Consider the following 27,451-nt stretch of genomic DNA (forward strand, 5'->3'; position numbering starts at 1 on the left):
TACAGTGTGTGGCCTTTTCAGATTGGCTTCTTTCACTTAGTTATATGCATTTAAGGTTCCTCCATGTCTTTTCATGGAGGAAGAAATGACAGCTCATTTCTTTTTAGCACTGAATAATATTCCACTGTCTGGATGTACCAGTTTGTTTATCCATCGCCTACTGAAGGACATCTTAGTTGCTTCCAAGTTTTGGCAATTATGAATAAAGCTGCTCTAAACATCCGTGTGCAGGTTTTTATGTGGACATAAATTTTCAGCTCCTTTAGGTAAATACTACCAAGGAGTGTAATTGCTGGATTATATGGTTAAAGCATGTTTAATTTTGTAAGAAACTGCCAAACTGACTTCCAAAGTAGCTGTACCATTTTGCATTCCCACCAGCAATGAATGAGAGTTCCTGTGGCTCCACATCCATGTCAGAATTGGTGTTGTCAGTCCTCTGGATTTTGGCCATATGAACTCATTTTTTAGCTCTAATAATTTGTTTTTGTGTATACCTTAGGATTTTTTATATACGAAATCATGTCATCGGCAAATAGCTGCAGCTTTCTTTTTCCTTTCCCATCTGGATGACTTTTATTTCTTTTTTTCCCAATTTCCCTACCTAGAACCTTCAGTACAATGTTGAACAAAGGGGCAAGAGTGGGCATCCTTGTCTTGTTCCTGATCTTAGGAGGAAAGCTTTCAGTCTTTCACCTTTTAGTATGATATTAGATGTAGATTGATAGATGCCCTTTATCAGATTGAAGAAGTTACCTTCTATCCCTAATTTGTTATGTTTTTATTACATAATGAAAGGGTATAGGGCTTTGTCAAATGATTTTCCTGTTTCTATTGAGATTGTAATGTTTTTGTTTTTAATTCTATTGATATGATGTATTTCATTAATAGCTTTCAGATGTTAAAATGACTGCATTCCTGGGATAAATTCTGCTTGGTCATGGTATATGATCCTCTTTAGATGTTGTTGGCTTTGGTTTGTTAATAATTTCTTTTTTGAGTGAGGGTTTTTGCATCCATATACATAAGAGATAGTTCTATGTAGTTGTTTTTTATTCTTGTGATGTTTTTGTCTAGTTTTGGCATCAGGGTAATTCTGGTCTCATAGAATGCATTGGGAAGTGTTATCTACTCTTCTATTTTTTTTAAATGAAGGATCATTGTTAAGTCTTTAAATGTTTGGTAGAATTAACCAGCAAACCTGTAAGTGCCTGGGATTTTCTTTGTGTGATTTAAAAAGATTATTTCAATGACTTTTATTTGTTATACGTCTATTTAGATTTTCTATTTTTTCTTGACTTAGTTTCTGTAGTGTGTTTATCTTTCTAGGAATATGTCCATTACATCTAGGTTACGTTATTTGTTGACATACAGTTCATAACATTCCCTTATACTCCTCTTTATTTCTGTAAGGTTGATAGTAATGTCCTCACTCTGATTTCTGATTTCAGTAATTAGACTTTTCTTATTTTTTTCCCCACTTTGGTCAACCTACCTAAAGGTTTGTCAATTTCCTTGATCTTTACGGAGAATCAACTTTGGTTTGATTTTCTCTGTTCTTTTTCTATTCTCTTCTTTATTTATTTATTTATTTTTTTAAAAAGATTTTCATTGGGGAATTGGGGGGATGGGAACAGTGCTGGGGAACCGGGGGAGGGGGAACAGACAAGTTGCTGTCGTTTTTGTTCTTCAGTCTAGCTGTGGAGGACGCCGCCCCACTGGCCCAAGTTGGCACCATCACTGCGCTCTTCCAGGGCGAGGCAGATCAGTCGCCGGCTTCTGGACGGCCGCTCACTGCGGCTGCTGGCCGCTCACGCTGGCTGCTGGCTGCACACGGTAGCCCATGGCAACCCACTGCCTCAGGGGCTGCAGCCCACGCCGTCGCCGGCAACCCAAGGCAGCCCAGCTCCAGGTTGAGCTGTTGTTCAGCATCTCAGCTGCAGAGGGCAGCGTCACTGGCCCTCATATGTGGGATCCGAACCGGGGCCCTCTGGCATCCCAAGCGAGCTCTTAACCATCGCGCCACTCGGCCGGCCCCTCTCTTCTTTATTTTTGCTGCAATTTTTATTACGGACATATCTCATTTTATTGTGGGTTGCTCTATTGTACCCCACAGATATTGTCTTTTTTTTTTTTTTACAAACTGAAGGTTTGAGGCAACCCTGCATCAAGCAAGTCTATCAGTGCAATTTTTGCAGCATCATTTGCTCACTTTGGGTCTCTGAGCCACATTTTGGTGATTCTCACAATGTTTCAAACTTCTTCATTATTCTTATATTTGTTATGGAGATCTGTGATAAGTGATCTTTGATGTTACTATTGTAATTGTTTTGGACACCATGAGCTGCACTCATATAAGATGGCGAACTTAAACTATAGATACATGTGTTCTGACTGCTCCACTGATCAGTCATTCCCCCATCTCTCTCCCTCTCCTCCCCACTGCCTGAGACACAACAATATTAAAATTGGCCAGTTAATAACTCTAGAAAGTCCTCTAAGCATTCAAGTGAAATGAAGAGTCACACGTCTCTCACTTTAAATCAAAAGCTAAAAATGATTAAGCTCAGTGAGAGAGGCACGTTGAAAGCTGAGGCAGGCCAAAACCAAGGCCTCTTGCACCAAACAATTAGCCAAGTTGTGAAAACAAAGGAAAAGTTCTTGAAGGAAATTAAAATTGCTACTTCAGTAAATACACGAATGATAAGAAAGTGAAACAGCCTTATTGCTGACATGGAGAAAGTTTTACGGGTCTGTATGGAAGAGCAAACCAGCTACCACATTCCCTAAGCCAAAGCCTCATCCAGAGCAAGGCCCTGACTCTCTTCAATTCTATGAAGGCTGAGAGGTGAGGAAGCTGCAGATGAAAAGTTTGAAGCTGGCAGAGGTTGGTTCATGGGGTGTAAGGAAAGAAGCCGTCTCCATAACGTAAAAGTGCGAGGTGAAGCAGCAAGCGCTGATGCAGAAGCTGCAGCAGTTTATCCAGAAGATGTAGCTAAGTAATGGAGGTGGCTGCATTAAACAACAGATTCTCGCTGTGGGTGAAACAGCCTCATATTGGAAGAAGGTGCCATCTAGGACCTTCACAGCTAGACAGGAGAAGTCAGTGCCTGGCTTCAAAGCTTCAGAGGACAGGCTGACTCTCTGGTGAAGGATTAATGCGGCTGGTGACTTTAAGATGAAGCCAACACTCGATTTCCATTCTGAAAATCCTAGGTCCCCTAAGAGTTATGCTAAATCTACTCCGTCTGTGCTCCGTAAATGGAACAACAGAGCCTGGATGACAGCACATCTGTTTACAACGTGGCGTACCAAACATTTTCAGTCTACAGTTGAGACCTACTGCTCAGAAAGAGAGACTCCTTTCAAAATATGACCGCTCATGGACAGTGCGCCTGGTCACCCAGGAGCTCTGGGGGAGATGGACAATGAGATTAATGTTGTTTTCATGCCTGCTAACACAGCATCCATTCTGCAGCCCACGGATCAAGGAGTAATTTCAACTTTCAAGTCTTATTATTTAAGAAATACATTTTGTAAGGTTATAGCTGCCACAGATAGTGATTCCTCTGATGGGTCTGGGCAAAGTCAGTTGAAAAGGATTCACCATTCTAGAGCCCATTAAGAATATTCACTATTCATGGGAACAGGTCAAAATATCAGCATAAACAAGACTTTGGAAGAAGTGGACTCCAGCCCTCATGATGACTTTGAGGGTTCACAACTTCAGTGGAGGAAGTAAATGCAGGTGTGGTGGAAATAGCAAGAGAACGAGAATTAGAAGTGGAGCCTGAAGATGGGACTGAATTGCTGCAATTTCATGATAAAACTTTAATGGGTGAGGAGTTGCTTCTTATGGATGAGCAAAGAAAGTGGTTTCTCGAGATGGAAGCTACTCCTGGTGAAGCTGCTGTGAAGATTGTTGAAATGACAACAAAGGACTGAGAATATTACATACACTTAGTTGATAAAGCAGCGGCAGGGTTTGTGAGAGGAATGACTCCACTTTTGAGAATTCTGCTGTGGATAAAATGCTATCAAACAGCATCACATGCTACAGAGATGTCATTCGTGAAAAGAAGAGTGAATCGTAAGACACTGCCACAGCCACCCCAACCTTCAGCAACCAGCACCCTGATCAGCCAGCAGCCAGCAGCATCGAGGCAGACCCTCCACCAGCAAAAGGATTACGACTTGCTGAAGGCTCAGATCATGGTCAGTAATTTTACAAATACAGTATTTTTAAATTAAGGTATGTGCATTGTTTTGTTAGACATAACACTATTGCACACTTAAGAGACAACAGTGTAGCGTAAACATAACTTTTATATGCACTGGGAAACCAAAAAATCTGCGTGACTTGCTATTGCGATATTCACTTTATTGCAGTGGTCTGGAACTGAACCCACAGTATTTCTGAGGTGTGCCTGTATTTCCTTTCTTCAGTTTGCTTTGGGTGTTTACTTTTCTTTTTCTAGTTCCTTAAGGTGGAAGGTTAGGTTATTGATTTGTGATCTTTCTTCTTTTTTAATATAGGCATTTACAGCCACAAATTTCCCTCTAAGCACTGCTTTCACGGCATTCAGCAAGCTTTGGCATGTTTTGCACTGGTTTTCATCCATCTCAAAGTCTTTTTTAACTTTCTTTGTGGCATCTTCTTTAACCCGTTGGTTATTTAAGAGTGTGCTATTTCATTTCCACATATTTGTGAATTCCCTAAATTTCCTTCTTTTCTTGATTTCTAATTTCATTCCAAAGTACTTCGTATGATTTCATTCCTTTTAAATTTATTGAGACATTTTTGTGGTCTAACATGTGTTTTATCCTGGAAAATGTTCTGGGAAGAATGTGTATTCTGCTGTTGTTGAGTGGTGTGTTCTACATATGTCTGTTAGGTCTAGATGTTTAACAGTGTTGTTCAAGCTTTCTATTCCCGTGTTGATCTTCTGTCTGGTTGTTTCATACATTATTGAAAATGGAATATTGATGTCTCCAACTGTTATTGTGGAATTATTTATTTCTCCCTTCAGTTCTTCAGTTTTTACTTCATGTATTTTGGTGCTCAATTGTTAGGTGCATATATACAGAGGGTGCCAAAAAATGTATACACATTTTAAGAAAGGAAAAAAACTATTAAAATTGTAATACTCAATATATACCAATAACAAAAGATGAATACAAGTCACGTTTGACTTCTGCAATGACAAGAGGTGCTCACGGTGGTTTCCCATCAGCATCCAGACACTTCTGATTACAGTGAACTACTACTTGAGCAACGCTGACCAAAGTGTCCACTTGTATACATTGTTTGGGCACCCCCAATACCAGGATGGAAGGTCCGACATGGAGGCTGACTTCATCCATTAGTGCAGAATAACACCAAGATGATGGGCCCTGGAGGCTGCAGCCCATGACCAGGATGCACCACCCTGCTCCCTTCCTTTACTTCCCTGCCTGCCCGGGATGCTTTAATTTCTGCCACCGTGACAGCAGTGGAGCCCCAAGCCAGAGTGCTTTGAGCTGTGTAAGCCTGGGGTCTGACAGGGATGTATGTGTGCAAGGGTCTGTGACGGTCTCTCAGGGGAGGGGCGTGTTTCTGGCAAAGGGTCTGGTTTAAGGTCTGAACATTTTGACCCCTTAACAAACGCTTGAATACATTTTGTAGAATGGCTAAACTCTTAAAACGCTCTGAAATAAGGGTAAATGCTTATAAGTGCTTACTTCATGTTTGGTGCTAGTCTAAGCACTCAGTATACTATTTATTTATAACTTATATTTTCCGGATGCTTGACACTTTTATCATCATAAAATGTCCTTTGTCATCTCTAGTAGCAATTTTTGTCTTACAGTCTATTTTGTCTAATATTAATATGACCACCTAGCTGTCTTTTGGTTACTATGTGCATGATATATCTTTTGCCACCTTTTAACTTTCAACCTATGTGTGACTTTTAATTTAAAGTATTTCTCTTATAGACAACATAAAGTTAGATCATTTATTAACCCATTTTGACAACTCTGACTTAATTAGTGTTTAATTCATTTACATTTAATGTAATTACTGATAAGGCATTTTAATTTCCTTGCTATTAATAATCTATATAGTTTGGATTAATACCAACTTAACTTCAATATTATACAAACACTTTGCTACCATACAGCTCCATTTCAGCACCTTTCTTTTATGCTGTTATTGTCATACAAATTACAGCTTTATACATGGTGTACTTATAGAAGTAGGTTTATAATTATTGCTTTATGCAGTTGTCTTTTAAATCATACAGGAGAAAAATGTTAAAGAAAAAAATACATTTGTACTTTTATATTTACCTATGTAACTACTCTTATTGGTGCTCTTTATTTCTTCATATAAATTCAAATTACTGTCTAGTGTCCTTTCATTTTAGCCTTAGGATTCCCTTTAGTATTTCTTTTGTAGCAGTAAATTCTCAGTGTTTATTTGTGAATGACTCAGTTTCCACTTAGTTTTCTTTTTTTAAAAGATTTTTATTGGGGAGTTAGGGGAGGGGAACAGCGTTGGGGAATCGGGGAAGGGGAACAGACAAGTTGCTGTCCTTGTGTTCTTCAGTCTAGTTGTGGAGGACGTCGCTTCACTGGCCCATGTTGGTATTATCATTGCGCTCTTCCCGGGTGAGGCAGTCGCTTGCCGGCCATTGGACAGCTGCTCATGGCAGCTCGTGGCAGCTCACAAAAACACACACCAGCTGCCGGCCAGCCCTGCTGCAGCCTACGCCGTCGCCAGTGACTCACGGCAGCCTAGCTCCAGGTCGAGCTGTTGTTCACCATCTTAGCTGTAGAGGGCACAGTGTCACTGGTTCTCATATGTGGGATTCGAACCGGGGTCCTGCTGCTCCGAGCTGGCGCCCCAAGCCAACTCCTAACCAACGCACCACTCGGCCAGCCCTCCACTTAATTTTTGATAAATAGTTTTGCCAGATATAGAATTCTTGGTTGATTTTTTTTTTCTTTCAGCACTTTGAATACCTGGCCTCCATGGTTTCTGATCAGAAGTCAACCGTTAATCTTATTGAGGATTCCTTATATATGATAAATATTCTCTTACTGCTTTCACATTCTCTCCTTTGTCTTTTGGCAGTTTATGATGCTTCTCAGTGTGGATCTCTGAGTCAATTTTACTTTGAGCTTCTTGGATGTATAGATCAATGTTTCATCAAATTTAGTAAATTTGGGGCCATTATTTCATCAAATATTCTTTTTTCCCCTTTCTCTCTCTCTCCTCTCCTTCTGAGACTCCCACTATGTGTATTCAGGTCTCTGAAGCATTGTTCATTTTTCTTCATTATTTTAACTTTCTGCTCCTCAGACTGGATAATATCAATGGACCTGTTTTTAGGTTTGCTGATTCTTTTTTCTGCCTGCTCAAGTCTTCTGTTGAGCTCCTGTAGTGAATTTTTCATTTCAATTATTGTACTTTTCTGTTACAGAATTTGTATTTATTTTTAATTTAATTTTATAATTTTTGTCTCTTTATTGATATTCTTTATTTGATGAGGACTTTTGATCGTATTTTCCTTTAATTCTTTGTATACATTTAAAATCGCTGTTTTGGGCCGGCCGAGTGGTGCGTTGGTTAAGAGCTGGCTTGGGATGCCAACTCTGTGCAGCAGGGCCCCGGTTGGGATCCCACATGAGGGCCAGTGACACTGCCCTCTACAGCTAAGATGGTGAACAACAGCTCAACCTGGAGCTGGGATGCCGTGAGTTGCCGGCGACGGCGTAGGCTGCAGCCCCTGCTGCAGTGGGCTGCCGTAAGCTACCGTGTCTGGCCAGGAGCCAGCGTGAGCGGCCAGCAGCCAGTGTGAGCTGCCAAGGGCCACTGTGAGCAGCTATCCAGAGGCCAGTGACCGATCTGCCTCACCCGGGAAGAGTGCAATGATAATACCAACATGGGCCAGTGAAGCGACATCCTCCACAACTAGACTGAAGAACCAAAGAATAGCAACTTGTCTGCTCCCCTTCCCCGATGCCCCAACACTGTTCCTCTCTCCTAATTCCCCAATAAAATCTTTAAAAATAAAAATAAAAAATAAAATAGCTGTTTTAAAGTTTTTGTCTAGTAAATCCAACATCTAGACATCCTTGGGGATAGTTTATGTTGATTAATGTTTCTGGTGTATTGACCATACATTCTTGTTTCATGCATATCTTATAATTTTTGTTGAAGAGTGGACACTTTAAATGTTATGATTTGGTAATTTTGGAAATCATATTTTTCCCCTCCCCAAGGTTTGTTGTTGCTGGTGGTGTTTATTTGTTTAGTGACTTTTCTAAATTAATTCATTAAAGTCTGTATTCTCTGTCATGTGTGGCCACTGAAATCTCTACTTGGTTAGATTAGTGGTCAGCTAATGGTTAGCTAGAGATGTTCTTAAATGCCTAGAACCAGTAAGTCTCCAAGTGTTTGTCAAGAGGTTTCGTGTGGATGTTGGGGCATACCTCAACATTCAGCAGGGAAGTTGATAACTCTGTCTTAGCAATTCATTTGTGTGAGGCTTGAAGATCAGCCAGAGGTGAGAGTTTAGGCCTTTCTCAGGTCTTTCATGAGCATGCGCATAGCCCCAGGCATGAACACAACCCTTTGCATGCATGTACCCTTCTAGATCCCCAAAAACATGTTGGAGCTTTTAAAAGCCCCTATGGACATCTCATCCCCGAGCTTTACCTTTTAAGCTTTTTGGTTAGCCTAATGGTTGCCCCAACTGTTATCTACTGCCTCAGACAGCTGTGAAATTAATCATTTGCTTCTAATTGTTTTTGACAAATACCCCAGGGAAAAAGTTTTTCACATTGAATGAGCTCTTGACTCAGGTCTAATAAAGAAAGCCCTGTAAGTAGGGTCTTCCAGGGAACCACCAGACAAGTGAAATAATAATTCTCTGGGAATGAGGCCTGCAAGGAGCTACAAAACTACTCGACCCCCTCAGGTGGCTGCTAGGCCACTGATTTTCACCATGATTGTGGGCTGTTGGCTTTTGAGGCCACCACCTCTATGTATTTTGATAAAGTTTTACTGAAACCCAACCACGCTCATTCATTTATGTATTGTCTATGACTGCTTTTATGCATAGTTGGACACAGACCGTGTGGCCTGAAAAGCCTAAAATATTTATCAGCTGGCCCTTTACTGGAAAAGTTTTCCAACTGCTGCTCTAGACTAGTGATGGTTAGTAGGAATATAATGTGAGCTACACATGTAATTTTAAATCTTTTGAGTAGCCACATTAGAAAAGTAAAAAGAAACAGGTGAAATTAATTTTAAGAATGTGTTTTATTTAACCCAATATATCCAAAAGATTATCATTTCAACACATAATCAATATAAAATTATTGAGCTATTTTAACTTTTTTTCTGACTTCATCTTTGAACTCTGATGTGTATTTTACACTTATAGCACATCTCAATGTGGACTAGCCGACATTCCAAGTGCTAGTGGTTACCATATTGGACAACATAGCTGTAGATCCTTGCTACTCAAAGTGTTGTCCCTGGGCTGGCAGTATTGCTTCAATGGCACAATCTCAGGCTCCACATTAAACTTACTGAATCAGCATTTGCATTTAACAAGCCCCAGGTAATTCCCATGCATATTGAAGTTTGAGAAGTAAAAGCTCTGTACCACTTCACTATACTGCCTCTCTTTGGGATAAAGGCTCAGTGTACCCGAAGTATTATTCTAATGTAAAATTTAACCTTCTGGTTAAGCTGCCACTCTATTCACTAGATCACGGTCAAATTATGTGAAAATCAGTCAAGTAAGGTGACTGTGTGCCAGACGCTGTACTAGGCACTGGGGGGTTTGCTAAGCTGAAGAAGGACATGGTCACAGCTTTCAGGAAACTTATAACTGCCAAAGTATGCCTGGAGAATAATACTCTGCACAAGAAGTTCAGTCTTCTTCCCTACTAAATCCTCTAAACAAGTTCTCCATCTCAAATGTAAATGTGGCAATTAGGCAGTGGATTGATCAAACAGGCATTCAACTCAAGAGGTTCATGGGACAGAAACAAAACAGTTTCACTCCATTTGAAATTGGCTCACGGCAATGGTCTGAGGCAAACACTCAGGCTTTAGGACATGAACTCAATGGATTCTTCTGAAAGGGTAGCAACCCTGTGTTTGTATAACAGGAAAGTTATAACATCCATCATGCTCAAATTCAGGAACTGTGCACTCAAGTCAAGAGAAACCTGACAGTCTGATTTCCAGGTTCCAGTGACTTAGAATAGGAATTCCTATTTAAAGCAAAGAAAATAAGAAATGAGGAAGTGCCAGTCCTTGTTTCTCTGTGTAGGTGTTGACAAGCTATTAAATCATTAGGCTGTCCCTTGCCAGAAGCAGCAGAATAAATCTTGGAAGTTGACAAATGGTCAGCAGCTCTGTGTGTGCCTGCACACTCAGAGGCACACACAAAGGGCACACTGTTTCCCTTGGTTTATCTCCTGGCTGTGTAAATATTTCATCTGACATTTGGATTGGATTCTGAGCTAGTTTCCCACCAAGCTGATGGTTTTTTAATCTGCTTTCATCAGCCTACAATAAACTGTCTAACCTGTCTGCACAGCGCAGTGTACTCTGCCCACTGGCAAGCAGAACAAATGGAACCAAGAGCTCCCCGACATACTTTCCTCAGATGTCTGAAGACGAGGAATTGCACCCAAGCTCTGCCCAAGCCAGAAACACAAACTCCGAGGCGCTTGCCTCATCCCATGAAACCGGCACTCATGAGCCCTTCCTAGGCTAGTCCGGTGCTAGCAAGAGGTCACACTACATAGCTTGGGCCCGCCATCCTATTAAGACAGATCTTTGGCTCAGAACAACTATGCCACTGCCAAGGATGAGGATGGACGTAAGCTCATTCATTCCGGCTGTATTCATGCTGGCTTCTCTTCAGTTTCAGATGAGTTTCTTTGGTTGTCCAAAATGTAGGAAATGCTGTGATAGCCCAAACCACAAATCACTGCTCAGAAAGCTTCTATACAGTCATAAAAAGGAATGAAGTACTGATAGATGCTACAGTGTGACCCTTGAAAACATTACGCTAGGTAAAAGAAGCCACTGATAAAAGACCACATATTGAGAACTCCATTCAGATGAAATGTCCAGAATAGACAAGTCTACAGATACAGAAAGTAGACTCACTGTCACTAGGGTTTGGGGGAGAGGAATGAGATTCACTGCTAGTGGGCATGGAGCTTCTTTTAGGGGTACAAAAATGTTCTGGAATTAGATAGTGGTCATGGTTGCACAAATTTGTGAATATATTCAATAGCACTGAGTTGCACACTTCAAGCAGGGGAGTTGTGTTCTTCCCTCTCCCCCACCCCAAGCTCCTACAGCTCAATCTTCTCAGCCTTGCTATTCTATATTCCACTTATTGGAGAAAGAAGCAAAACAAAGGCATGCAAGCTGGTGCCAGGAAAGCTATAGGGTGAGAAGGGTCTGTCCCGTCCACTGCTACAAGTCCTCTACCATTCATTCATCCACCCAATTGAGTCCTTGCAAGTGTGCTATGTGCTACGCCCTGCGGATAGATACAGCATGAATAAACCCTGCCCTTTCTATTAGGAGCATATGATAATGATGTTCTTAATGTTGACCCCAAAACCCCCTGGATTCACAAATTGCCTTTCGAATCATCAAAGATTAAAATATTTCAATGACAATGTTAGTGTTCTTCATATTCCTTTATTTGAAATTGGGAGTCCATGGATGATACACTGCTTTAAAATTTTCAATACTGTAATACATCACCTATGATCCCCTTTACCAAATCTATGTAACTTTGCTGTCAACTGTCACCCCAATAAACTTTAATTAAAAAAAGAAAAGAAACAAAATGCACCCAAATCAGAAAAAAAAGTTTCAATACCTGAAGTGTAGACTATACAGGCTGATTTATAATAATAGTAAAGCAAAATATTTGAAGAACAATGAAGGATGCAAACTTCCTGTTTCTCCTTGGACTTAATGAAAACAGCCAAGCCAGAAAGGTGACAGCTTGTATTTTGAGGATTCCTCTTTCACAAGGAGTTGCATTTGTGAATGCAAGGATTTATTAAGAGGTGGCCTTTTCCTTTTTGTTTCAATGTAAATGAGGATGTATTCCTGCTGGCAGTACTTCCTGCGTTAGTGTGAGGAAAGCTGGTACAAAGGAACTCAGTCATCCATCTCTTCAGATAGTGTTGTATGGAGAAATAACATTTGATTTTTGGCGTCAGGCAAACCTGGGTTCAAATCCTAGCTAACACTTTTAATTCGGGCATTCATCATCTCTTAATAGCTTCTGAGCTGCTCTTCCTAGCTCTCCACGTCATCCTTTGCAGAGCAGCCCATGTAAACTCTCAGAAATACACACCGGATCTTTTCACTCTCTTACTGTAAGCCCTTCAGTGACAGCATATCTTGGGCAGGAGGGTCTAAGCTACTTAGCATGACTCAGAAACGTCGGCTCCATAGCCTGGCCCCAACACAGCTCTCGAGCTACACCGCTTACGTACTCCACCTGACATTTTCCATGAATTGTTTGTAGTTGCACACAGACCGAGGCGCACATGCACTCACTCCTCTACTGGGGCTGTTAGTGCTCCCGCAGCCGCTTTGCACCTTTTTGCCTTGGGGGTGGGGCAGCAGCATAGTAGGTTCTGGAGCCTGATGCCAGGGCAGGGCCCTGTTCCAGCCTTAATCTCTTTGGAAGCTAGATGACGGCACTTGGGGAGATACTGACAATAACTAGAGTAAATCCATTAAATTCTAGCATAAGCAACTTGAGTATTTTATTTAAAACAATCTGAGAAAGTAAAAGATGCATACAGTACAAAATTTAAAAGGCTGAAAAGGGTATTTAGTGAAAGAATGAAACTGCCATGCCCTAGACACCCAGGTCCCTTACCAGCATTTCTGTGACTCTTTCGAGCCTAAAAATGTAACTTTAATACAGCACGATAACATGCTCAACACAGAGTCCTGTGCTCGTGCTTTTATTTTAGCCAAACGATCTTGGGGATCCTGTCACGATGTAGCATCGTTAGCCAGTTCTCTACTGGCAAGCATTTCCATTGTATCTACACTCATAACGCTACTTTGGTTTTCTCTTTTTTTAATTTTTAAATTTTTGTTATATTTTTGTTTTGTTTTTTTATTTTTTCAAATTTTTTCTTTATTTCTTTAATGCCACTTTTTTTTAAAAAATTATTTTTTTACTTAGGTAACACTGGCTGACATTATATAAATTTCAGGTGTGCAACATTATAATTCAACATCTGTGTACTGTATTGTGTGCTTACCACCAAAAGTCTAGTTTTCATCTGTTACCATATTTGATTGACCCCTTTTACCCATTTTGCCCTCCCCCACGCCCTTCACCTCTGGTAATCACTGTTGTGTCATCTGCATCTATGAGTTTGTTAGTTTGTTACCACTTCCTTTTACATCCCACATATGGGTGGAAACCACAGTTTTTGTCCTTTTCCATCTGACTTATTTCATTTAGCATAATACCCTCAAGGTCCATCCATGTTGTCGCAAATTGCAAGATTTCATTCTTTTCCATGACTGATTAACATTCCATTGTATAAATGTACCACTACTTTATCCAGTCATCTATTGATGGTCACGTGGGTTGCTTCCATATCTTGCCTATTGTAAATATTGCTGCAATGAACATACTTCAAATTAGTGTTTTGGGTTTCTTTGGGTAAATACCCAGAAGTGGAATTGCTGGGTTATAAGGTAAGTTCTATTTTTAATTTTTTGAGGAACATCCAAATTGTTTTCCATAGTGACTGCACCAATCTGCAATCCCACCAGCAGTGCACGAGGGTTCCCTTTTCTCCACAGCCTCAGCAGCACTTGTTTATTGATTTATTCATGGTGGCCATTCTGACAGGTGTGAGGTGGTATTTCATTGTGGTTTTTATTTGCATTTCCCTGACGATTAGTGATGCTGAGCAACTTTTCATACGTCTATTGGCCATCTGTATGTCTTCCTTGGAAAAAGTGTCTGTTCAGGTCCTCCACTTCTTTTTTAATCAGGTTGCTTGTTTTTTGCTGTTCAGACATGTGAGTTCTTTATACATTTTGGATAGTAACCTCTTATTGGAAATATCATTTGCAATTATCTTCTCCCATTCGACTGGTTGCCTTTTTCTTTTGTTGATAGTTTCCTTTGCTGTGTAGAAATAAGCTACTTTTTAAGACCTCATTCAATATTCTTGCAGTGCCCCCATTCACCACAAATTTAAAAAAGTAACAACTCAATTCCTTTACACTAAAATTTGACTTACTGTGATTTTGTTTTCTAATTTCAAAGATAACACATTTTATTTGCAGAAAACTTGGAAGATATAAAAAACACAGGAAAAAAATCACTCGTATTTCTAACACCAGTTAACATTTTGATGAATGTCCTTCTAGTATTTTTTCTATTTGCATATCTATACTTTACAAAAGGTCTACTCTCATATTTGAGGGAGAAATGTGTGATAAATATAGTAAAAAAACAGTAGTAACGTATCATGTCTTCGTCACCAAAGCACTTTAACTGCTTGACCCCATTTTGCACACAACCACCCCAGGAGGCGTGCACAGTCCTCTTCATTTTATGGATTGGGAAAACTGCGGCACAAAGAATTGCTGAGAGTCACACAGCTGGGGATGTGACCCCAGGCCATGCTCCTCTGCAGCGTGCAGGGTGTAGAAGGGTGCAAAATGGACAGAGCCAGCAATGCCATGTGCAGCACAGAAACATGTGCACGTGCCCAAGGATACAAGTGTAAAGTGGCCGATATGAATGGATCAATAAAACATGGGAAGCCCACACAATGAGATACTATAGAGTGCTGAAATGGACTGAACTAGATCTAAGTGGATATATCTGAAAAACCACATTGAATGAAAAAGCAGGTTGCAAGATGATGTGTACATTCAGGTACCATTTGTGTAAATTAACGAAAAAGAAACATGCACCCCACCCCAGCCCCGCCACCACCACCACATACCAAATCTTGTGATTACTATGAAAATGGACCGGAAAGATACACATCATTTTGTGACGATGGATGCCTTTGCAGTTGGGGGCAGTATAGGACAGGGGGTGAGGGTCGCAGAATGTTACCCTTCTCTATAATAATTTATTTTTAACAAAAGACATAAAGCGAAGATCAAATCTTCAGCAATTTCAATTCTGAATAGTGGGGATATGTGCATTTGTTAACTTTTTCTCTGCTACTGTATGCACCAGGTATAGTTCCAAGTGTTGCACAGGTTGACTCATTACATCCTTACAAGTACCGTATCAAATAGGTGGCACATTAGCTCCATTTTACAGATGAGGAAATTGAGGCACAGAGAGGTTAAATGACTTCCTCTGGGTCACACAGCAGAAGTGGTGGGTGTATGTGGCTCTGGGAACCATGCTTCACCGTATATCACCTTTACCCTTCTAAAAATTCTCAAAATCTAAACGAAACAGCACAAAACCAAAAACCCTAAACACTGAGGGTATGCAAAGTAGGGGAAGGAACACAACTGTGCGTTTGTTACTCCACCGGTCACCTTCTCTCTTATTTACTCTGTTAACCTGGGGGTGGGTGGTGAGGGCTCCATTCTGGAGCTGAGTTAGTGCTCACTCGGAGTAGAACAGCAGGGAATCAAAACTGAAAACTCCAGTCCCCCTCAAAAAAAAGAAACTAAACAAAACAAAATATCAGGCGGAGCCATGTGAGATGGGCACAGTTGGGGGCATTACAGGGCACACAGTCAATTTGAGCCTGTGTGTGAACTGGACTTCGCAGGAGTTAGCTAAGCCTGGTCCCTAGACTACAAAAGATTGAGCAGAGAGGAGCTGGCCGCCAAGTAGGGCAGAAGACTGAGACTGGGAGGGGAGAGGGAAAGCCTCTGGCTTCTTCCTGAGGCAGAAGGAAGCAGGTACCTGGTGCTTAAGGAGTGGGCCAGTAGGAGCCAAGGGAAGGATGGAGGAGCATCTGGATTTAGCAGAGTAATCCCCCTGCTCCCTGGAGTCATCATGAAAGCAGCTCCCAGGCTCTAAGTGAATCACAGACCGGGAAACAGTGGGGTGGGAAGAGATGAATGCTGCCCTGCGGCAAAGAGTCGGCAGGGCAACACCAATCATCCGAGCAGCAAAAATCGCTGGGAGCCTGTGCACTAACTAAAGTGGCGAAGAGCCCGGACTCCAGGGCTGGCCTGCCTGGGTCCGAATCCTGGCTCTGCCACTCACTCATTCCGCCAGCTTGGGCAAGCCATCTGTGAAATGGGGATAATAATGGAATTGTTGAGGATACAGATGAGTAGATGCCTCTCAAGCACTTATTGTAAACCAGTGCTGTGCACATAGTCATCAGTCTATGAGAGCTTGATATCATCATTGTCTTCATCATCATCATCATCATCATCATCATCATCATCATATCTGAGGAACTACTTGTTTCCTGAAACTGTGGTAGGCATTGCAGATGGACAGAGGTATCAGATAGTTCTTCCCCTTGTGTTCAGTTTAGTTGGGGAGATGAGTAAATGAATTACAGTACAATGTGATAAGGTGTGAGATTACGATGCATGTCAGGTACCACAGGATCTCAGAAAGAAGCAAATGACTCTGGACGGGAAGGGTGACCAGGGAGGACTTCACAGACAGATGACATGGTAGTTGGAGCTTGAAGGAAGAGGAGCTGCACTGATACCCCCGTCCCCAACCCACACCTCCTGCTCCAGTTTTCCCTGTATCCATCAAGCATTCACCTAGTTGCCCAAGAAAGAACCTTGTGGTCCTCCCTGACACTTCCCTGTCTCTGACTTCTGCATCTAACCCAGCAACAGCCTACTAGCTGGCCACCCTAGAGTCACGGGCGTACCTGTCTCATCTATTGTCTACAAAATGCTAGACTGATTAAACACTCACATGCGTACACATACACTGCTATGGACTGAATTGTGTCCTCCTCAAATTCCCATGTTGAATCCCTAACCCCATGTCACTTTACTTAGAATAAGGAAGTAATTAAGGCTCAATAAGGACATAAGGGTAGGGCCCAGCTCCCACAGAATTAGTGTCGTTATAAGACGGGACATCAGAGATGGCTTTACACGCCCCCCCCTCCGCCCCCGGGAACATGTACTACCGAGGAAAGGCCATGTGAGGACGCAGAAAGAAAGTGGCTGTCTTCAGGCCAGTAAGAGGGCTCTGAGGCAGGAACTGATGCTGATGGACCTTGACCTGGGACAACTAGCATCCAGAACTGTGAGAAAATCAGTGTGTGTTGTTTTAAGCGCCCTAGCCTGAGGTATTCTGTTATGGCGGCCCAAGCTGGCCAAGGCACTTACTTTTGCTTTGGTTACACACTGTCTTGTGTCCTTCCTCTCTAATTGTTTGTTGGGGATAGCTTCTGCCTCCCCACTGGGTTGTAAGTGCCTAGAAGGCATGGATCATGTCTCCTAAATCACCAGAAAGACCTACAACCAAGGTGGGCACACAGTGGGAGTCAATGAATGCTTACAGAAGGAGTGAGTGCAACTACACAGGGACATGCTGAGTGTTCAAAGAGAGAAACGGATGCTGAGACTCTGGACTCAGTGTCAGCTTTGTCACAGACGTCCTAAGTGTCTCTAAACAAATTAGCATATTTCTCTCTTTCCATCCATTTGTTTCTTCAGCTGTGGTGTTGCTTCCCTTCCTTATGGAGTTTTGCTGAGACTGAAATATACTCCAGTATTTTCAGAGCCTTTGTGAAGGAGCAGAGACTGGATTTCTGAATCAGAAAGACCTGGGTTTCCAATCTTGCTTTCTCACTTATGAACACTGATTATGCGAGGTGCTTCGTACACATTGACTCATTCAGTCCTCACAGCCGTCCTGCAACGTGCACGTGCCGACCAACTGTTTCAGGCATGAGGCAACTGAGCTTATGAGACACCAGGTCAATTACCCAAAGTCCCGCTGCGAGTTACGGGGTCAGAATCCCACACTGTTTGGCTCTAAAGCCCCTAATCTTTCTACCATGCGACAGGCTCCAAAAGAGGATAAAGGTTAACATCTAAAAAAACTAACCTCCTACACTGGGTTTCGCAAGACTCCATTTATCAGGGACAAAAGTTCTTGCCTTTCTTTGGGGAAATAGAAAGCTGCCACCTTAATACTTCAGTAATGTAAGGCCAGTTAGAATCAGATCCGCTAAAGGGACCATGAGCCAAAAGAGACTATGGGCCATTTCACTAGGCTGAGGGGGCTGTATTCTTAGAGCCTAGCACTGTGCCTGGCTCCAGGAGGCACTCAATAACCACTGTGGAAAGAATTCACCCACTGCAGTGCAGGGGCTGAAAGAGTACATTCTGTGACCTCTAGATTAGGCCCGAAAGAGCCAGTCACATAGCTGCTAGGCTTTGGAACTGAAGAAGTTTAGTTCTGATACATTTCAGATTCACAATGAGACCAGATTCCCTGGTGGGAATTTTCGCAAAGACTGGATCCAGATAACACCCAGTAAAAGGATTACAAGCGGAGTTGCACATCATTTGCAAATGGTTTATGTCAAACTACATTTTCTGTCATCTATTTTCTAGGCACAAATTTATGACTACCCTAAAGATTATTACATAATTTATAAAAATAATAAAAATTTATCTTCTCTTTCTTAGCAACAACAAAGAATACACCCTGAAGGCCATTCAGTACAGACAACTCCTATCTTTATTATTGCCATGTAAAGGGTTTGATCAATCATGTTTAGGTTCTACCATAAAATTAAAAATGGGAGGCATACCTATCCATATTAGCCAGTATCACTAAAGTTCCCAGGGCACCAGCCCCTCTGTCGTCAACATGAGGACTGTCTCATTCAAATGGCACTTTTTTGGATTTCAATTATATGGAGGCCCTCCAAGTCGAAAACTGTGTTACTGAGGACTCAAAGCAAGGGCAGTTCCCCCTGCTTCCCATAAACACAATTAGGGTCCAGTGGCAGTGACATGCTTCTCAAGAGTAGAGGAGGCTGGGGTGACAGAGAGCAGAACTGTAGACAGCCATTCCTAAGTCACAAGCAGGACTTTTGCTTTGGAAGTGGATCTTTGATAGAGCAGTGATTTATAAATGGAAAGCGATATGAGAGTCATCATTCAGCAAGCATTTCTTGAGGGCCTGCTGTGTGCAAGACACTAGATAAGCATCACAGCTTAATAAGGAGAACTTACAGATCTATCAGGCCTTTTCTTGTCATTGCCTTAAAATATCATGTCCTATGTTTAAAAATGGCAGTGTAATCATGAGAAAAAAATCTCAACTCAACATTAGCACAAGTGATGGTAAGAAGAACTCCCCGCCATGCTTTAATGAGCCTTTGCACATGCTGTTCCCTCTGCTTGGAATGCCCTTGCCCCCTCTCCTGTCTGCCTGGTGAAATCCTACCCTTCCTTTAGGATGTGGCTCAAATATCATCTCCTTGTCGAGCCCTTCTGATGCCCTCCTGAGAGAATTAAACATTCCTTTATCTACACTCACAGAGGTCTTTGCAAGGAAACTCTACTCTCACACCCCTTGGTAAGTTTTTCTTTCTGACACTGTACTCTGAGCTCTGTGAGTCACGGGATACCTCTGATTTATCTTGGGATCCCCGGCACAATGCCTGTGGATAGCAGTAGTCAGCTAATTATTGATGAAATTCCCTGACCACTTGGAAAAAGAAATCTATTAACAAATTACAGCGAACATTATAGAAGCCTAACACGGCTTGGCACATAGTATGTGCTTAGTGAAGGCTTGCTGACTTTGAATGTAGTAAAAATAGGGCTTCTCTTAGGTCGAGGCTATACACAGCAATTCTTGCTATAGCCCCTTCATGGTGCCACACAGCAGGCACTAGCCCTACGCAGACAGGCATCCTTGGGATGCTCCAGCCACTGAACAGTACATGTGCCCCAAATCATTGCCCCTGATGGCTTGCCAGAGGGCATGAAACGTCCCGTTATTAGTCACGTGTTGGGGTTAAGGCATTTGCTACAGAAGTGCCCTGTTGGATTGCTTTCAGACAGAAGAAAAATACACCAGAAGACACCTGAAAGACTTGGCACCTTTTGGGGGACCAGTTGACCATTCACGCCCCTGTTTTCAACAACAATCTGTAGTCCGGACAGAATTCACAACACAGGGAAATGTCCTAGAAACAGTTACGATCGCACACAATTGAAACTGTATTAATATCTTCTAATCACAGTAGATAATTCCTGTCAGCTTAGAGTTACAAATTTTGTTGTTTGCAAAGTCCTGTGAGGCACAAATCTAAAGAAGGTAAAAATAAAATGAGTAAACATTAACATTTTTGTATCAAAACACTAACAAAATTGAAACTCTGACTTTTAATCATAGCCATTTGCAAAATCTTATCTTCCTCTGGTCGTGAGGGAGTAGAGTTCTTTTTCTGTTCTGACAAGAGATGTTTAGAAGAAAACTCCCTTTGTAGTTTGAAAGTTCTACTTTCATGGGAAATGCACCCATCATGCAGACCTTCAGTATAGAATCGCCAACACAGGCCCAAAGTGGTCAATTACTCTTGTGGTAGTGAGAAGCCTGTTACGCAGATACCAGAGTCCCTGAACATCCTAGTTAAGAGTAGCTCAGATGACCATCCCCTAACTTTTGAAAATCAGGATGTTTAGTGACTCACTGATTACGCAGGGAGTCCTTATTCTCTGTTGGTAGTTTAACGAATTAGGTACAAGGACAAAGCTAAAATGTGTTGAAGTTAGCTGGGACAAAGGCTAGCCTCGCTTTCCGATCGCTATCTGAAAGTTAGTGCTATTTGAACAGTAAAATAGCGAGAGCCCACAGATAAGCAGGATGTCTGAGCATAACCATCTTGTACCTTTGTTGGCTTGGGGAGGTGCGAGAGAAGGGCAGTGCCAACACAAATGGAAGTGCACAGTGAAGAAAAGGAGGGCCAGAACAGTGGGTGAAAAGTTAAGTTACTTCACTTAGACCACCGGATTAAAACCAGATGTGTCGAAAATGTAGGATGAGAAAAACTGGTGTTACTGATAGCGTGAACAAACTCTTTGTGCTTTCCTCCCAATACAGTATCATTACAGGGTGCCAGAGGTGTCATTTTGTTTCATTTCACATGTAGCACATTCTCAACAACTTAAACCGTTTCTAATCTTGTGTAATTAGATAGGTCTCGCTACCTCCCTCACTTGAAGGATTTTATGAGCTGCCTTGTTCCGTCTCCCTTTTGTGACAGCTTCTTTGGGGCTGGAAAGGAACATTTGCTAACATTTCTTCCTTTGTGGCACCTGTCAGCTGGATGAGCTCTGGGAAAGGGAGGCTGGGGAGGGAAGGAATGCAGCGTGCCTCCCTGCCATGTCCTGGCATTAGAGCCATCTTTGTCTCTACGTAGAAATTGCTCTGTTCTGGAAAGTGCTGTTAAGTACACACTCAAAATAAGCGACAGGCAGATGGGTGAATGGAATGATGAAGTTCTTGTTTTTTATTTAATCACAAATTTCAAATTCCTTTGTTGACTCAATTTAGGGGCTGGGTGAGGTGCCCAAGGATGCCCCAGCCTACAGAGCCTTTTGATCTTACCGTCCAGTTGCTCTGGGCAGAGCCACCACTGGATACAGTGACTCAGCCGCTTCAGAGCAGAGTTTTGAGGAGTCATCTGATATGCGACATCGGAATCAAGGGCTTTTACTTCGATGCAGAAGTAATAACAGCGTGTGGAAATTGAGAGCTTTTCCTTCAAAAGGTTTTAAAGCTGCCCCCCACCAAAAGCTTTCTTGGGGTCATTTCTTGACCATTCTATGACGTCTTTGTAAGGCTGGTGACTGGCAAATGCTCTCCATGTGTAGACTGGGAAATCCAGAATTAAGGCCAATTTATGCTTCTATGTCTTGGGACTTGGGCATGATTGATTATATGCAGGGCCTGACCTCTCACCACAAAATTCTGTGGTTTTTGTCCAATAATGAGAAAAGACAACTGAAGGAATGGAGTATACCTCAGGAACGGGTGAGTGGCAGGGCCACCTGACGTCCCCTAGTACTCTACAGTTTATAAAGCGCTTTCAGAGTGCTCCTTTCCCAGAGAGGCTTCACCCGAGCAACTGGTTGCTGGCTCAGTCATGGAGGCTCTGGATTTCTCGCGCTGGGGGTGGGGCAGCGTGTGGGTGCGCGCTTGGCCTTCCAGGAATAGTACTGCTCTGAGGCTCTTCTGCAGACTGACTGGAACAGAGATTAAGCCCGGGTTGCCTTTGCATTCCATTTAGCAGTTTGCTCATGCTTTCACTACAGATCAGGCTCAAGAATTCCACTGCCAGCTGAGAATCTGAATGTGGCTTTGGCTGTAAGACAGGGTCTTATTTATTCACATAAATCCCCTCCTCCTCGTGTCCCTGCTTACTTTCCCCCTAAAATGGAAAGGGGAGAAATTCTGTGAGCATTTGGGTGCTGGACTGCAGCCACCCTTGGCAATCTTTGGCAATCTTTGAGACTGTCAGCAGCATTGACTAAGGAAGAGTGACTCACCCAGAGCAACACACTGTCTCTCTTTCCTTTACAAAAGCAGTTCCTCAAAAGTGCTGCTGAGACAAACACAACAAAAAACAAGATAGCTCAAGGGAAAGAAGTTCTAAGAGCAGCTCAGCACCCCTGCCCAGAGGGGTGGAAGGGAGGCCAGCAGTGAGAAGCACAAATGCTCAGCCTTCCCCTCATTCTGGCCAGTTGTATAGACAGCTGTCTCTTTAATTTAACCCTTAGTTCACACTCCAGGCAACCAAGCTCATTTGCCCATGCCAGTCTCTCCTGGTAGAGATAGTAGTTGTTACAAAGCCGACGAAAAATATAGATGAAAGGGAGGCTACACGGGAGAAAAGCTCATAAAGACAGCTTTTTTTTTTTGGTTCTTGGTTTTCTTTTCCTCTTAAAATGTGCACATGGGACATAAAGCCTCAGCAACTTTTCATACAAAGAGATAGAAGCTGCTGCCGTCTGGGGGAGGGAGGACAGGCTGCAAAGCTTGGGGACAGTTTTGCTTCTACTTCTGTTTATCTTCTTAAGGCTAATCGTGCAAATGGGACTTTGTTCGTAGGCACACGTGGCTGTTTCTCCACACCAGCCGACAGCCGTGCCATAGCTGTTACAGCTCTGAAGGACACACAGGAGCTTGGTAATCGCCAGCCTGGACGCTGGAGTGTAAATATGCCAACTGTCTTCCCCGCAAGTGGACGTTTAGGATCGGAGGACTGGGGTGTTCAGGCTGGAAGCGGCTGTGAAGTACGCACTAGTTCCATCCTGAAGAGGACAGGGGAGGAGTCTGAGCCTGGAGAAGGTAAGTGAATGGCCCAGGGTCACATACGCCAGTGAGGACGCCATTAGAAAGCATCCCTGTGCTGTCTCCCACCCTGTCACCCCAACCTTCAGAGACCCCCGAGTGTACCCACCATGGCACAGTTTGTGGGTTTCTCCTGGCTGTCTCCATTATTCGCTGGCAAGACTGAGACCAGGGAGAACTGTGTTTCCAAAGGAAACGCTGCTGCAGTGAACAGAGGCCTCTGCTTAGAAGCGTCTCACTTCTGTAGGTCCTAGCGTGTAACCTAGGACATAATTCTCCTCCACTCTGCATTGAAAGGAATGATGCTACTGAGATATACAAAATGTTTAACATATGTAAATCACGTTTCTGTGCAATTTCTACATGAAAAATCCTTATATAAGTTAGGGAGCATAACAAAAACCAACAGCTGCCTTTCTCCCGGAAGTCCCCACCATCGTGAACTTTCAAAAGTTGGTCCCTTGCATTTCTGGACCATCTTCCTACACATACATGTTGTTTGGTGTCCCTTACAATATACTCTGTAGCTCTGCTTGCTTTGGAACTTTAAATATTGGCATCACACTAAAACTTTCAAAACTTGGTTTTAGTCACAATTGTGTCTGAGAACCTCTTACGTGCTTATCTGCAGCAGCAGCTGATTCGTTTCCTTGTGTAAGACTAGGTGATAGATGGCTGTCTACTGTTTCTAGCTTTCTGGCTATTCTACACAACGTTGCTATGAGCTTCCCTTATAGTATGCTTGCCCAAGTCTAATCTTTAAGATCGGTTTGTAGGGGTGGAATCAATGAGTTGTAAGGTATACACGTGTCCGCATTTGTTAGATAATGCCAAACTCTTTCCCAAATGGCTGCCCAGCATCCGCTCCCAGCATCCTCACCAACACCTACTTTTTCAGTCTGGTGGATTCAAGTGGAATTTTGTGTTGCTGTTTTTTGTCACTCATGGTGCTTTTGACTTGCATTTCCCTGATTACTAATGAGGTTTCCTCTTCTGTGAAAGGCCTGTTCATAGCTTTTGTCTATTTTTCTTTGTGATGTATCGCTATGTAAAGTTTGTATATTGCAAACATGAATCCATTGGCAGTTATGGTGCCTCCCACTTGGTTTCTTTTCACTTTATGGTGTTTTGGGTGAACAGAGGTGCTCCATTTTCACGTAACTGAATTTATTACTCTTTTCCTTTATGGTTGGTGTGTTTTGCATTTCTTAAAAACAAATCTCCCCTATCCCAAGATCACAGAGAAATTCTCCTATATCCACGCTTCTTTGTGAGTGGGAGGTGACTAGCATTTGGGGCCAGGCAATTACTCTTTCTGTGGGGCTGGCTCTCACTGCAGGACACTTAGCAACCTTGGGCCCTGAATGCCAAATGCCTTTAGCACTCTTCCTGTCATTATAACAACCCTAAACTCTCCTATATACAGAGGGAGCCAAAACAAGGTATACACATTTTAAGAAAGGAAAAAACTATTAAAATTGTAATACTCAATATATAACAATAACAAAAGATGAACACAAGTCACGTGTGACTTCTGCAATGACAAGAGGTGCTCAGAGTGGTTCCCATCAGCGTCCAGACACTTCTGATGATGGCGAACTACTGCCTGAGCAACGCTGACCAAAGTGTCCACCTGTGCACATTCCTTTGGCACCCCCAGTATTTTCAAATGTACCCTGGGCAGAGGTATTGCCAGCTGAAAACCTTGGAACTATATTTTCCTCCAAAAGTTTAAAGTATTTAACATATCCAGAATGGACTTTTGCATTTGACATGAGGGAGGAATCTAGTTTTATTATTTCTTTATGGATAACCAATTCCCTCAAAATTAGCTATTAGAGTTAATCCTTTCCCCCACTGATCCGCAATGCCACCTGTCATACATCAAATTTCCAAATAGGTAGAGGTCTATTTTTGAGTTTCCTATTCTGTTCCATTGGCCTATTTATCAAACCTCTGTGCCAACGTGACACACTTAAGTACTATAGCCGTGTGACACATCTTAACATCTGATAGAGTAAGTTTTCTACCTTATTGCTCTTCAAGAATGCCTTGGCTTTTCTTTGCCCTTCTGTGTAAATTGCAGAACTAGATTGTCAAACTCCATGAAAAACCCTGTTGGGGTTTTGACTGCAATTACACCGACTACGACTGACTCAGGGAGAAAGACTATCTTTACAATATTGAGTAACCCTAACCTATGCACTGGATAGCTGTCCATTTCAATTTCCTCTATAAAGGGTCTCTGGAATGTTTGTTAGGTTCTCTTCATAGATACTTTGTATTTTTATTGCTATAGTACCTTTTCAAAAATTGCATTTTTGATTCTTGTTGCTGATGTACAGAAATCAAACCTGTCTCCTTACATTCTGTCTTAAACTTTCCTATTTAGCCCCACCAAAACTGCTCTTGGCAAAGTCACCCATGACTGCACAGTTGCTAAGTGCAATGGTCAAATCTCAGTCCTCCTTTCACTTGATTTCTCAGTACCATAGGACACAGATGGTCACTTCCTTCTCCTCCTCAAAACACTTTCTTCACTGGGCTTCCAGGACTGCACACACTTTCAGTTTTCTCTTATCTCACTGGTTATTCTCTCTTTGCTGGTTCTTACTCATCTCCAACATTTTAATGTTGGACTGTCCCAGGGGCCAGTCATTAGGCCTCTTCTCTAGCTAGCCACACTCTTTTGGTGATCTCATCCATTTTCATGGTTATAAGTTCTATCCATATGTTAACAACCAATTTTGCAATGCTAGTTCAACTCACTTGAATTATCATTATATATCATTTGTGGTGTGTGTGTGTGTGTGTGTGTGTGTGTGTATTTTTTCATTCCTTCAACCTACTTGACATTTCCAACTCAACATGTTCAAACTTAACTCTTTAATTTATTACCAGAAACTGTGCCCCCACAGTCTTCTCTATCTCAGTTGCTCACTCCATCATTCCAGGTGCTCAGAAAAAAATCTTTAAGTCCTTGCTTTCTCTCACACCACACACAATATGTCAGAAAACCCACCTCACTCTATCTTCAAAACATATACAAATTCATATCACTTCTCACAATCTACATGGATTCCACAATAGTTCAAGCCACCATTATCTTTGGAAAAAAACAGCTTTATTGAGATATAATCTACAGACCATACAATTCACCCATTCATAGTATACAATTCAATGTCATTTAGTATATTCACAGGGTTGTGTGACCATCACCACAATCTAATTTTATAATACTTTTGTTCCCCCTAAAAGAAACCAGTATTCATTAGCAGTCATTCTCCACCCCTCACCTCATGTTACCCTAGGCAGCCTCTAATCTACTTTTCTGTCTCTATAGATTTGACTATTCTGGACATTTCACAGGAATGGAATCATACAATATGTTGTCCTATGCCAGGCAACTCATTCCTCTTTATTGTCAAATAATGTTCCATTGTATAGCTATATTGGTTTTTTATTTATATAGTGATCAGATGATGAACACTTGGGTTGTCTCTGCTTTTGGGCTAATATAAAGAATTCTGCTATGCACACTTGTGTATCAGTTTTTGTGTGGGCATATGTTTCCATTGGGTATGTACCTAGGAGTGGGATCGCTGAGTTATAAGATTTAACCTTTTGAGGAACTACCAGCCTGTTTTCCAGGGGCAGCGCACAAGGGTTCCATTTCTCCACATCTTTGTCAACACTTGTTATTATCTGACATTTTGACTGTAGCCATGCTTGTAGGTGTGAAGCAGCATCTCATTGTGGTTTTGATTCACATTTCTGTAAGGACTAACATTATTGAACATCTTTTCATGTCCTTGTTGGTCATTTATATAATCTTCTTTGGAGAAATGTTTATTCAGATCCTTTGCCTATTTTTCCATTGAGTTATTTGTCTTTTATTATTGGGTTGTAAGAGTTCCTTCTATATTCTAGATACAAGTCCCACATCAGATATAAAATTTGCAAATATTTTGTCTCATTTTGTGGGTTGTCTTTCCATTTACTTGAAGGTATCTTTTTTTTTTTAAAGATTTTTATTGGAATTGGGGGAATGGGAACAGTGCTGGGGAATTGGGGGA

The 27,451-nt window shown here is 42.0% G+C and overlaps 1 protein-coding gene across 3 annotated transcripts in view; it reads right to left on the reverse strand.

Moving 5' to 3' along the window:
* Positions 1-27,451, reverse strand: part of HDAC8 (histone deacetylase 8) — a 182,834-nt gene that overhangs the window by 38,535 nt on the left and 116,848 nt on the right. Inside the window, exon 10 of one of the 3 annotated variants that reach the window (XM_019629580.1) lies at positions 14,078-14,210. The exons of the other annotated variants lie outside the window; for them this stretch is intronic. Within the exon in view, the coding sequence (XP_019485125.1) occupies positions 14,157-14,210 (54 nt within the window). The 3' untranslated portion in view covers positions 14,078-14,156. Of the gene's footprint in view, positions 1-14,077; positions 14,211-27,451 lie in introns of those variants that run through there. 3 annotated transcript variants of the gene reach the window in all.

Source organism: Hipposideros armiger, unplaced genomic scaffold, assembly GCF_001890085.2.
Source record: "Hipposideros armiger isolate ML-2016 unplaced genomic scaffold, ASM189008v1 scaffold_861, whole genome shotgun sequence".
NCBI classification, from domain to species: Eukaryota; Metazoa; Chordata; class Mammalia; order Chiroptera; family Hipposideridae; genus Hipposideros; species Hipposideros armiger.